Below are 13212 nucleotides of genomic sequence, written 5' to 3'. Positions count from 1 at the left end.
GTGGCGAGCTATAAACTTGGACGTCCTAAGTTCCAAATCCCACTAACCTCACCTTGGGCCAGCCATCACTCAGTCTCAAGCCAGTTAGCCGTTGTAACGGAGGTTTAGTGTCACAGTAGACGTGGTGGCCGTCCTGTTGCAGAGAGGGATTAGTCAGGCCAATGTGTGTGGATATCCCTCGTAATAAAAAAAAGAGAGGGTAAATTACACATCACCCTTGGTTTTCAAACGAAACTCAGATCACCCCTTGGTTTTTTAAAAAACTCAAATCGTCCCCTCTACAGTAACGGTGTTAGTCTACTGTTAGTTATTGGTGTGAAATGACTATTTTACCCTTGTATTGAAACATTAGAATTAAATTTATAATACTACCCTTCCTTCATCTTCAACATTGGTCAAGGGTAGTTTAGGAATTTAAATTTATTTAACTGGCTGACATCATCATTTTATAACATAAAACTAATAGTAGGGACTAATTTGTCATATTGGGGTCTACACCAAGGGGTGATTTGAGTTTTTTTTAAAATCAGGGGGTGATCTGAGTTTCGCTTAAAAATCAGGGGGTGACCGTGTAATTTACCCCAAAAAAAAAAAGAATTGATCAATGCCAATTCCAGTCCGAATCCCCGGATTTGACTGGTCCAATTTCGATTTTTGAAACATTGGCCGGAACGAATCCTGAGAAAGATGCGTTTTTTTAGTGGGTCCCGGTTTTTCTTTTCTTGAACCAGAGCTTACATGAGCAGTCCTTTGTGGAACCACAATCAAAGTCCTTTGCTTCGTCGGAGATTCGGAGAAAGGAAAGTTTTAGTTGCTTCCTCATATGGTGCTATACGATAATCTTGTTTATAACAACGTCACATTGATCCGCCATTAGTACGAACATCTACTAGGATTCTTTCATATTCGTCGCTGTACAATGCAGTTGATCCGAAAACGATAATGGTTCGGGTTTCTCAGGGTTTGCAGAGCTTGAAGTGTAAAACTGTGTTTTGACCGGCTACCATGGCGTGGGATCTGTTTCTTTGGTTGATCTCTTTCTTCGTCTCTATGGCTCTCCTCGCAGTGGTCATTTATCAGGTATTTTATAAGTTCCTCATGACCTACGCTTCTTCAGAAGATCACCGATTCTTCGGCTCCATAGCCGATATTTTGTTTTTGTCTAATTATCTCTTTATCTTTTTTTTATTGGGGGGGGGGGGGGTTAGGGATCTTAAAGATCTGTTTTTTAAACTTTACTGTTTGATAAAATTTTAACAAATTATTATTGTAATGTTGTGTGTATGTTATTATGGCTGCTCTTGCTGCTTACATGGACTTTATTTTGTTGAATTTGATTCCATGATCCTTTTTAATGATTTTTATATTCTATGAGTTAATAAATTTTGTTCGGGTGACTGTAGTTATACTTTCCCGTTTGAAGAGTTAGTAGTGCGTCGTGAATTTCTTCTGCTGCTAATCTGTTGTATATTATAAGTTTTTAAAATGAATTTTAAGATTCAAAACACCTCATTACATGTTTTGATTTATAAAGAATTTGATTGGCCACAAAGGTACATGCATAGTTCTGACTCACACTCATGTTTTTTTACTGCCGAACGAAGAGACTGTCAACCAGCCGGTGTCCCGGTAGTCTGGCTGAAGTCTGGAAGATGTTTACCAAAGCAATCCCCCCCCCCCACCTTATCTTATGACCGTGGGAGGAGCAGGATGACCGGCCTGACTAGGCGGTCGACCAGCAACGGTTAAGTTCTAAAAATATATTGCGGGAGTCACAACTATTGGGGTCTTTTGGACAGGCATTGTCCAAGAGACACCTTCCTTCTATAAATGGAGGATGAATTGGCTGTTGGGAGAGATCTTTGAATGCTCTCTTGCTCCCCATACTCTCTTTATGATATTGTCAAGCTTTTAGTGGTCCTTTCATTGATTTGTTAAGCACAACTCCTAGTAAGTGAGTGCAACATCTACTGGTAAGGGCCTAAAGGGGCTGTTTCATCTTAGAGATCAATTCGTAAGAACCAATTATTGCACCATGTGTGGGGGGGGGGGAGGGGATTACAATTTAAGGAGATTGACCGGTGGCTCAAAGTTCTTCCAATACTACCGTTGTTCCAGCAATAGAGAACTTGAGAATTAATGGTTCTAATTGCAAGAGGTCGAAACAAGTGATAAGATTTGTATTTGGAAAGTTGATGGTTTCTTTTGCTTTAACTGAATCTATACTGGCAGAGAGCAATGATCTTGCTCTCAAAGCCAAGAAGGAAGCATGGTTACAAGCAGATACAATTTTGAATTCATTGTCAAATGAGTTATATAATGTATATGCTCCCTATGAATATGCAAATGCTACATGGGCTGCATTAGAGAATTATGCATTGGAAGATGCCGGTAGTAAGAAATATCTTGTTGCTAATTTTCCTGATTTTATAATGAGATATGATATGAATGTTTCTACACAAATTGATATGTTTCAAGTCTTGTTGCCAAATTGGCAAAGGAAGGAATGGTCTTGCCTGATAATATTGTGGTTGTCTATTAGAGAAATTGTTAGTGTCTTGGAATGACTTCAAATCTAATATGAAGCACAAGAGAAAAGATTGAGCACTTAACCAAATAATCATCCAGGTGAAGATTGAGGAAAAGAACCGGGAAAAGGACAAGTTGAAAAGGCTAAGGAGTTTAAATTCAAGGCCAATCTTGTTGAGTGCGAAAAGAACAAACATTTTAAGAAGAACCTTCATGTATAGAAGGAAACGGAACTGCTTCGTGTGCGACTAACTGGTACACTTCTGTGAGTGCCAATAGCTCAAGAAGAAAGGCAACAATAAAGCCAAGGTTAATCTTATGGAAGCCAAATCTTTGCAGCAGTTTTGACTGAGGTTAACTTGGTTGAAAGACCAAAGGGATGGGTCATTGATATAGGTGCTACCAAGCACATTTGTGAGGGACCGAAACTCCTTTACTAACTATTCAATGGTTGGTTCGAAGGACTTTTTTTACATGGGAAATAGCCAAACTTTTTAGGTCATGGAGAAGTGTTAAGTTGTCTTGAAGTTAACTTCGGGAAAGACCCTTGTGCTTAAGGATGTTCTGCATGTGCCGATAATTCGTCGGAATCTGGTGTCGGGAACCATCCTCAACAAGGCAGGACTAAAACTTCCAATTGAGGTGGATAAGGACATTATGTTAAAGAATGATGTATTTGTTGGGAAGGGGTACTTGTCTCATGGGATTTTTGTACTGAGTGTATCTAAAGGTATGAATGAAAAGCCAAGCACTACGTAAGTTTTGATAGACATATGAAACTGGTTTTGAATTTCATCAACAAAAGCGCAAAATATAGAAAACAATTATGAACTATTCTTCATTAAATATGTCCATGTGACTCTTGAATAGTCATCAACAAAAGTAACAAAATATTTAAAACCCAACTTAGATGTAACAGGACAAGGACCCCATACATCAGAATGAACCACAGCAAAAGGGTGCGCAGACTGCTTATTGACATGAGGCGAATAACTCACACGATGAAGTTTCCCAAACTTGCATGGCTCACAATCTAAACTATAAAGAGAATGAAAATGAGAATCCAATTTTTGTAGACTCTGTAGAGATGGATGACCTAGGCGGCACTGAACTTGATGAAGAGACAATACATTGGAGCATGCAACGGAAGGAGAATCGTCTTCAAGAAGGTACAGCCCCCCGATTCACGGCCTTTACCAATCATCTTCTTCGTCTTAAGGTCCTGAAAAACACAAGAATCGGGGTAAAAGGTTATGGAACAATTATAGGCACATGTAAGCTTGCTTACAGATAAAAGATTAAAAGGAAATTGTGATAAATGAAGAATAGACGACAATGACAAAGAAGAAGTAGGATGAATGGTGCCAGTGCCAGTGCCACTGCCAGTGCCATGACCTTCGCCAAAGAACCATTGGCCAAAGTGATAACGGAAGAAGATTCTTGGAAAGAGGAAAAAATACCTGAAACACTAGACATGTGATTCGAAGCACCTGAATCATTGATCCAAGGACGAGAAGTGAAGAGACATGCAATGGCATTAACTGTCTGGACAAAAATAGCAGTGGAGGGCGGAGCAGGCTGAGAAGTCTGAAATTGATTATACCATGTAAATTTTTCATCGGTCATGATGACCATCTTACTCTTAGAGTGTCCAGGCTGGGTGGAAAGCTCAGTACTTGCTGCTGAATTAGCAAACTGCTTTTGAGGAGGTTTGCCATGAAGTTTTCAACAAAAATGTTGCATGTGTCCTGGTTTGCCACAATGGTGGCATGTCCGTGCTGCTCTTGAACTATCTGTAGAAGTGGAGTTACCACTAGGTTGCCCTTTACCATTCCCACTACCAGTGCTACGTGCAGAACCACAATTGTTAGTCTGAGAAACAAGAGCTGAGCTGTCCACTGGAGTAGGATCATGAGAACTTTCCCATTAGACCCGTAAAACTTAGGAAAAGGTATCTGCAAGAGAGGCTACCTTGTCGCCTCCAAGAATCTGAGAACGAACAGAATCATACTCTGCTTCAAAACCACCCAAAAAACCCATTACCGTGAGCTGCTCTCGCTGATTTTGCATCTGCTGCACATCACTACTAATCGGAAAAAAAAGGGGTCATACCCAGTGCATGAGGCTCCCGCCATTGCGGGGTCTGGGGAGGATCATAATGTACGCAGCCTTACCCTTGTTTTTGCAAAGAGGCTGTTTCCAGACTTGAACCCATGACCACTTGGTCACAATGTAGCAACCTTTACCATTGCACCAAGGCCCACCGTCTATATCACTACTTATAGGAAGTAGAGAATTTAATTCATCATACATCCTCTTAAAATCAGCAAAGTACTGAGTCAGAGGGCGACACTTTTGATCAACCCAATAAAATTCCTGGGACAACTCGTAGATACGAGAAAGATTGTTCCGTCCAGAATAAAGAACATTCAAATATTCCCACAACTCCTTAATTGTGTCAATGTGGGTAAAAAGATCAACAATAGAATTATCTATTGAATTCAGAAGTTGCCTTAAAGTTCGAGCATCAACAGTATCCCATGTAGTGTCTTCAGCAGGTTTTACCTTTGTTAGATGATCTTGTTGTTCATGACCAGCCAAAATCAATTGCACAATCTTCTTCCATTGGTGAAAGTTGGCAACCCCTGCAAGTTTCTTCTCGGTGATCCTATGAGAGGATGAGGATAAAACCTCAGACACCACATTCTTTGTCTCGGTCATTGAAATAGGGAAATCAGCAAGCAAGCAATCAATTTAACCAACAATCGATCCACAAAATTTTGCCCAAAAAATATCTCCCAAAACCCTGACAAAGGGAAATCCAAGAAGCAGCACCCTCCAAAAATCGAGCCCACAAAAACCTTGACAGGGTGCAAAACCTTGATCAACTCTAGCAAGAAATCGATCTCCAACCTCCAGAAAAAGAAAGAACCAATCGATCAATGGTCATCCCTCTTGAATCGATCCCTCCAAAAATTGATTGATCTTTAATGTTAATTGATCAATCAAGTCTTCATTGCAGTTGAACCAAAATCAGCAAACCAGGGGGTGAAATCACCCCCTCTAAGAGTAGTCGAAACCTGTGAGGTAAATCAGCAGCAACCAAAGAGGAATAAAACTCGATGTGGTGTTACCCTGGATGTAATATTAGACTTGACTTAGTGTTTAAGGATCAAGCTCTGATACCATGTAAATAATAATAAAAAAGATAGAGAAGAAGGGAGAGAAGAAGAGAGGGGGCTGCAGCCATGGGAGTCACAACCTTATGCTGAGACTGCCCACTTCATTCAATATATAGAATTGACTAATACAAGGACATAATAGGAATTTAACCAACAAAATAAAAGGACAAAACAGTCCCTGGGGAAATCATGACTTGCGCCTAGCGCTATTCACGATTTCCCTCCCCTTTATTCGATTACTTCTAACACATCCAATCTTGGTTTTGTCAATCTTTGTGGAAGAAGTGGTTCACCAGCCACAACATCTATGGATCCTAGCAAATCAGTAAACCTGGTGGCTGCTTGCTCTTTGATCAGTGATTCACCGGTCAGTCTTTGGACTGGTTACCATGTCATGTGGAGAGATTTATTAAGAAGCAATATTTTTTATTGGATAAATCACTGTAACTGATCAAGGAATAGTCTTGTCAATTTTTTTCTTCCTAAAGGAATTTAACTGCACTCTCAAACACTGGTTTATATACATTGAGTCATGTAGAAGTGGTAGTAGACAAATATTACCATTTTTTCAAGCTTGTCACATCGTGGGTAAGTGGTGTAATGGGTGAAGAGGACTGCTGTGGCTGATCTTACATGTTGGGATGAGGCTTTGTGGAGCGGACTTGAGTCCTTATGCTATGGTAACTAGGTTTTATGAGTCACATGCTTCTCAACTGCCCAAATTGCTTCCCCAGAATTATTTGCAGAGAACTGTGTTCATTTTCTAGTAACTTTTTTTTGTTATGTACATCTTTTACTCGATTCTATAAGCTTTTTATCATTCCTAGTAATTTTCTCACCTGTTTTTTGCAATTTGAATTTATACGTTTTCTCTAATTGGTTTTCTGAGCAAAGGGTGCTTAATATTCTTCTTAGATATTACATGGAATTCTTTCTCTTGTATTCGCAACTGAGAATTGGTTTAGCAGTGGGCTAGAGAGGAGGGGTTCCTTGAGAGGGTTCCTTGAAAGGGAAGTGAGTGGGTGGAATTCTAGCACTGATTTGTCTTTCCATCCTCTAGTATCTGTTGCCTCATAAAAAAGTGTGACTCCGTGTATTTGGCTGTTGCAGATGTCTAGTTAATATTACTGGTGCTTATGTTCAATGTTTCTAAAACTTTGAAAAATGTTATCTGCAGCTTATATGCCTGTCAGATTTGGAGTTTGATTGCATAAATCCTTATGATTCGTCATCTCGCATTAATGCGGTGGTTATCCCTGAGTTTATAGTGCAAGGAACATTATGTGCTCTTTACCTTGTGACATGGCACTGGTTCATGTTCCTGATAACAGCACCTGTTATGTATTATCATCTAAGATTGTACGTATCAACTCTCTGCTTATTTATTAAGTAGATTGCATTTGAGATTTGTTTGTTAGTTTGTTATTTTCTTATGTAAAAGGTTATAGCTTCAAATGAAATGTTTTTAGTGCAACTTTTTTTAACTGGATAGAGTTTGCTAAATAAATCTTCTTGTCATAATTGGAACTATTTAAGTAGAAAGTTGAGAAAAGAAAAGAAGAGGTTCTAAAATATTGCTCATCCACCTTTTAAACTATAAAAGATAACCTGAAGAGACAAAAATTTCCCTGCGCTTATCAATATAACATGATATACTCCAAAGAACTTTCAACACTCCTCTGAAAGGTGGAACATAGGAATCTAACATGCAATCTTCTTGAAGACACCTAAAATGGATTCTTGGACAATGTTTAATAAACACATTAGCCTGCTGCCCTTTTGATCTATGTAAGGAGCAATTATCTTCTTTCTTACTCAAAAAAATTGTTGTCTTTCTCATCACGAAGTCTATGGCAATCTTCAATATGTTTCATTCTCTTATGTAAACTAAATTGTTCACAACGCAGATGATAACTTAGCCATCATGAAGTTATTGGACTGCAGTTTTGAAACCCAACTTGTATAAAAAGTGATCTATCCACATAATCTCACAAGCTATATAAGCTACCATTCAACGCTCTGCTTCAGTGTCAAACCTGGTTCTACATTTGGCTCATTACTCCTCTAAGACATCAGATTTCAGCTTTCCCCACACTTTTCAAAGAGCAATAAAGTAGTCATTTAGATATTTATTTCCTATTCCTAGCTCTGGAAGAAAATATTCTCAAATGCCTTGTAGGTGCAGGAAATATATCTTCCCATGGAATACATTGTAATAATAGTCCATGCTTGCTTTGCCATGTTAAAGAACGTAAAGTTACAAGCTAAGATGGCTCCATGCAAGTCCACAACCTGGTCATAATCAAATAAATCATCTTGTGTCCATTCTTTATAATCTGTGTCAGCATGTCTATGGGAATTGCTAGTGGTAAACTTCAGCTTCACTCTCAGCACTGAAATGCACATTCGTCAACAAAGTGCCAACAATTATCGCCATCTAAATTAATTGTGGTAACTCAGTAGATCTTGTGAGGAAGAAGAGGACGCTTTGTCTCACTTGAACTTGATTGCTGTTATTCACCACATATCTCGGAATACAAACTCACATTAAGAAGACAATGCCCATTCCCTTTTGTTGGGGGGAATAATAAATTCCAATAGAACAAACAAAATAGAGGTAGAACAGATTCCTTTTCTGTTTTCTGAGATACTTTTGCAGAGGTTCTTCAGATTCAGATTGACACTTGTGACTCGACCAGAGGCTTCTGTTCTTCTGAAAACCCTAACCCTGTTAGCTTTCTTACTTGCATGTTTTGTATCTATGGTTCTGGTTCTGGTTCTGCTTCTAGTTATTATTATTGTATCCCTGCATATCAACTGCATCTATTCCGTTAATCCCTAATCTATCAAAACATGGGATAGCATTATTTCTGTTCTTCAAGACAACACACTTCTGATCTTCTGCTGATGTTTCAGATATATGAAAAGACAGCATTTTATCGATGTCACCGAGATCTTTAGATTACTTAATGGTGAGAAAAAACATAGAATGGTCAAGCTCGCCTTTTATTTGCTTCTCTTCTTCTCAGTGGTTTACAGGTATGTTTTTCACTTGATTGTATGTAACTAACAATCTAACATCCTGTTTGGTGCACATTTATCTGATTCAGTGCTCCATGCTGCAAGGGTTTCCCTGCTTGTTGTGCATAAAATTCTAATTACTTGCTCATGTGTGTTGATGCTTATAAGTTAGCTGAAGCCAATTATATTACTTTGTTTGTTGGTGAGATATTCTGTGCCAGATTTTATCCCAGTCATTACTTGATCTTCTTTTTCCTGATTTAATTTTCTGTACTTCCGTTCTGGCACTGAGAAGTTACTCTTGTATATTGATTAAACCCATGGGTAACAGAAGTTTCAAGTTGCAAATGCCAATCTGTGATTCTGTTCAGGCAAGGAAGTCGACTTTCTGAGGGTTCAACTGTATTCTGGTTGAGATATAGCTAGCCACTACCACTCCTTCACAAGAGATGACAATACACCAAACACCTAATAAACTTCAATCAGTGGAGACAACACCCAGAGAGGGGGAAAGAATCGTAATCACCATAATACCACCGTAGAGCCAACTCTTTATCATCACCGTAGCGAAATGCCATGTGGCAGTTAATATACAAGGGAAGACTCATTATAGTCTGAAATCCTCAACTATAATATCTTCCAAACTCATTAAAAAACGGGAAATATTTGACCGCAGAGTCAAAACAAACTTCAAGGAAACATGTGATGTTTCAAATCGTGGCAGACAATACCAACTATTAGCCCCTAAAAGAGAACCAGGCATCCACTCCTCACAACTCAACAAAGCCTTATGCCAACTAATTGTTTTTAAGAGAGAGCCAGACATCAAGGATTTAAAAAAATAAAAAATAAAATCACGTATTGTCTTTCAGAAGATCTCATATGAAGGTCACTTACCAATTGTAAATTCACCAATTACAGGAACTCTTGCCATATAGGTTTCTCCCTTGGCTTTATAGCTACCAATGGTGCTAGAGAGTTATGAGAGGTTTTGTAGACTTGGGACTTATTTGAGAAGCCTTCTTGGTTCTTTTTGCGCTGATATAAAGCAATTTTGCATCCGGAAGCTAAAATGATTACCGAATGCAGTATACTATGACTATGTTATGTGCTAATAATATATTAGACTATTATGTATATACATATTAAAGGTTGTAATATATTAGCAACTAAGGTTGTACTGTGCTATATTAATATACAATCTAAATTATATTTATGTACTAGTACATATAAGTAAATTATGATGTGAGTGCTAAGACTTTATTACCATAAGGTAACATACATCGGAAATATCAAATCTAAGTATAATAGAAGACAATGGAAGACTTTTATTGTAATTAATTGACTCAAAACGACTAGTGTAATTACACTAAGCATGTTGGGCACATGAAATAAATCTAATTACATTAATATTACCAACCAACAAAGAAGCCGAGAACACACCACTCCAGCAAAAAACCGAGAATACACCACTCCAGCAAAAACTGAGAATCTCTCACCAAATAATCAAAACACACCAAAGGCTGTCACTAACCTGAAAGTAATGCAGCCACCAATCCCAGTCAAATCACCATAAAACATATATCAAGCTAATCAATAGCTTGCTGCCATCAAATCTCCCATAGCACCACCAAAAAAAAACTTCAGAAATCTGCTCTGTGTTTTTTTTACTTAGAGTAACAGATTTAATCCATTGCTGCAACAACCAAATCCACAATCCATGAACCAGCAAAGATGAGGGGTGAAATCACCCCTTTTTCCTTAAGAGCGCAAGTCTCTGGTAGGTTACCAGAAATCACAGAAAATAGAAGGAAAAAAAAAAAAGAAAAAAGAGAGGAAGAAAAGGGGACTACATATGGCTGTGTACCAGTGCTAGTAACTCAGCTCTGATACCATGTAATATAGGAAATTAGAGAAGAGGAAGAAGAGAAGAAGAGAATGGAACAGCAGCCACAACTTTCTATTGATCTCATAATGAAAAGAATACAATATAAATAGGGATAGGAGCAAATCTGGAAAAGACCAGAATGAAAGAAACACAAATCGAGACCCACAAGGTATCTCGGTATTGGCTCCAGATGCTAATACCGAGACCCATAGGTGGGCCCCACTCGACACCTCTAACAAGACCTAATTAGGCTAATTACGCTTTTAAGCTAATCCTGCATAATCTATTCAAGGATATTATAAGATCCTGAAGTAAAAGTTTTTAATTATCTTACAAATCTAAGAGTATTAAGTGGCCATGAAGTTCCCCAGATAGATAATAAGTATCAACTGATGGGTCTGTTACTCTGGTTTCAGTTTCTGAAAATCAATAATCAATGGAAGCTTGAAAAATTAATTCAATTTAAAAACAAAAAAAAATCGGTAGAAGGTTTTTAGGGTTTCTTGTTGCATTGATTTTACTTGTTGCTTTTGTAGTTTTTCAAGATATGCAAGCTTTTGCTTTATTGCTGCTGTATTTTCATCATAGTTTTTCAGAATTAGATAATTTAGTCCACTATCAATTATCTTTTTTCTCTCTCAACACTGATCATGCAAATTATTGATTCTTTGCAGGCTTGTAGCAACTGCTGTTATTTCTCTTTTTGATGATGATGATATTCGTGTGCCTGAATCTCGGGTATTTTGAAACACCTTGCTTTAGAAGTGTGGTTGCTTTCTACCAAAAAAAAAAAAAAGAAGTGTGGTTGCTTCAAGTTTTGCCTTAGACATGTTGATGCACATTGACTAGAAGTTTGTTCAAGGGGTGAAGCTTCTGTATCTAGCCTAGAAGGGTTAAAAATTTTCTGTAAAATAATGTTATTCACATTCAGAATTGATTCTTATTTTATTTCTTCACCGAAGTAGCAATTGCCTAAACTTACTTTGTTATGTGCTATATAAAACAACTCATGGGTTTATTGACTAAAATAAGTATCCAAATTAATTAAAGTCCTAAATCTAAGCCCAAGTACAAATAACAATTAATCAAAAATCAAAATAAGTAATAAACTCGTTTCCAAGATTGCAAAACTCTCCCCATTTGGAAGAAAATTTGTCCGCGAGTTTTAAGAATCTATATGTCACTTAATTTTCTCGATTAAACTCTTTTTATCGTCCGAGAATGCATTCTAAGAATGCATACCAAACACAGCCTAAATGAAGAAAGATTCTATTTTATAGCTTCCAATTGACTGATGACAACCTTGTTGTGAGATGCAATCCAATCTGTCCCGTTGATGATGTTAATGGCTTGGATAAGTTGAGGTTGGGACGGGATTGTTTATAACAACAAATATGGCTCACTATCAGGCCATAGATTCCAATCCAAGGTGCATGTACTGTACGCGTGGCACACTTTCACACATGGAAGCAAAGTTTATAACCTAAACACTATTCATCATTTTCCTCATTGAATACTTCTTTGTGGGAGGCGACAATGATATTGGTCGTAAAAAATTGGCCTTTGGAATCGTAACCGGCGCAAACAACCGTTTGGTCGGTTGATTGATGGTTTGTCGGTTGGAGTGTATGCTTTTCCAAGAGGTCAAGGGATCGACTCTCATGATTTACATATTGTGCCAAAAAAGACATCCCTTCTCCTTCCCCCCCTTGGTAATTGTAGGATTCTGTTGGTTTGTCTTAGCCTTCCTTTTGTAGCTTAAATTAGGATTGATAAAAACAAAAAAAGAATTGTAACCAGACTCGGGCCAATTCGGATTAGACTAGTTCTGTACGGAAATTGGGGTTTAGGGGTTTTTTGACTGATTGCCAACGATTTTGATCCAATCTAATCTGAATCAAAGTTGGTTGAGACCAACCTGGATCCCAATTCCTGGTTGTTAACCCCTTGTTTTGGTAATCACATAAATCACATGTCAATCCCAAAAGGTTAATCGACTTTTAGGATCGCGGATTAGTGGCAAATATATACAACACATACCACACTCACACACCCGATGTGGGACTGAACCACACACCTAGTGCTCACAACTAGGGATGTAAACGGATCGGATTCGGCTCGAATAGTGTTATATCCGCATCCGCATCCGATTAGCTTTTGGACGGATTCGAATAGTGCTAAACGGATACGGACACGGATACAGATCGGATATTTTATCCGTTTACATGTAAATATAGCTTTCGGATAGCTATAGTCTATTCATATCCGTATCCGTATCTGTTTAGCTTTCGAATGGATTTGGATAGTGCTAAACGGATACATACACGAATTTGGAAACGGATTTTAACTATTCATTTACATCCCTACACACAACCCAATTTCTTTTGGTAATAGTTTATAACCCCTTGACCTTGTCAATAATAAAGTGAGAATTTCATTGGTAAGCTGTTGTTTGAGAATTGGATGAATATTTAGCCAGAATCGATTTTGCAATCTCTGTTTTATTTTTTATTTTTTACCTTTAGAGTGATGGGATAAATGACAAACGATCACATGATCATGAAGCAAGTTAGTTTTAAATGCATCTGATGA

The 13212-nt window shown here is 38.0% G+C and overlaps 1 protein-coding gene across 1 annotated transcript; it reads left to right on the top strand.

Annotated features, from left to right (window-relative positions):
- The first annotated feature begins 817 nt into the window (after positions 1-817).
- On the top strand, positions 818-11609 carry LOC122641513 (protein cornichon homolog 1-like). The gene is made up of 5 exons (XM_043834769.1): positions 818-1080; positions 6889-7070; positions 8628-8750; positions 11295-11380; positions 11416-11609. The coding sequence occupies exons 1-4, from the start codon at positions 1006-1008 to the stop codon at positions 11365-11367; spliced, it is 453 nt and encodes a 150-aa protein (XP_043690704.1). The 5' UTR covers positions 818-1005; the 3' UTR covers positions 11368-11380; positions 11416-11609.
- Positions 11610-13212: the final 1603 nt, after the last annotated feature.

The sequence above is a fragment of the Telopea speciosissima genome, chromosome 10 (assembly GCF_018873765.1).
Source record: "Telopea speciosissima isolate NSW1024214 ecotype Mountain lineage chromosome 10, Tspe_v1, whole genome shotgun sequence".
NCBI lineage: Eukaryota > Viridiplantae > Streptophyta > Magnoliopsida > Proteales > Proteaceae > Telopea > Telopea speciosissima.
Note: the sequence above shows the minus strand (reverse complement) of the source record. Positions and strands in the feature narration are given on the sequence as shown.

Bases quoted from the DNA above. Each gene is read 5' to 3' on its own strand.
- LOC122641513 (XM_043834769.1), top strand. From the start codon at position 1,006: ATGGCGTGGGATCTGTTTCTTTGGTTGATCTCTTTCTTCGTCTCTATG. The intron at 1,081-6,888 runs GTATTTTATAAG...TGTTATCTGCAG, and splicing joins TCGCAGTGGTCATTTATCAG to CTTATATGCCTGTCAGATTT. The intron at 8,751-11,294 runs GTATGTTTTTCA...GATTCTTTGCAG, and splicing joins TTCTTCTCAGTGGTTTACAG to GCTTGTAGCAACTGCTGTTA.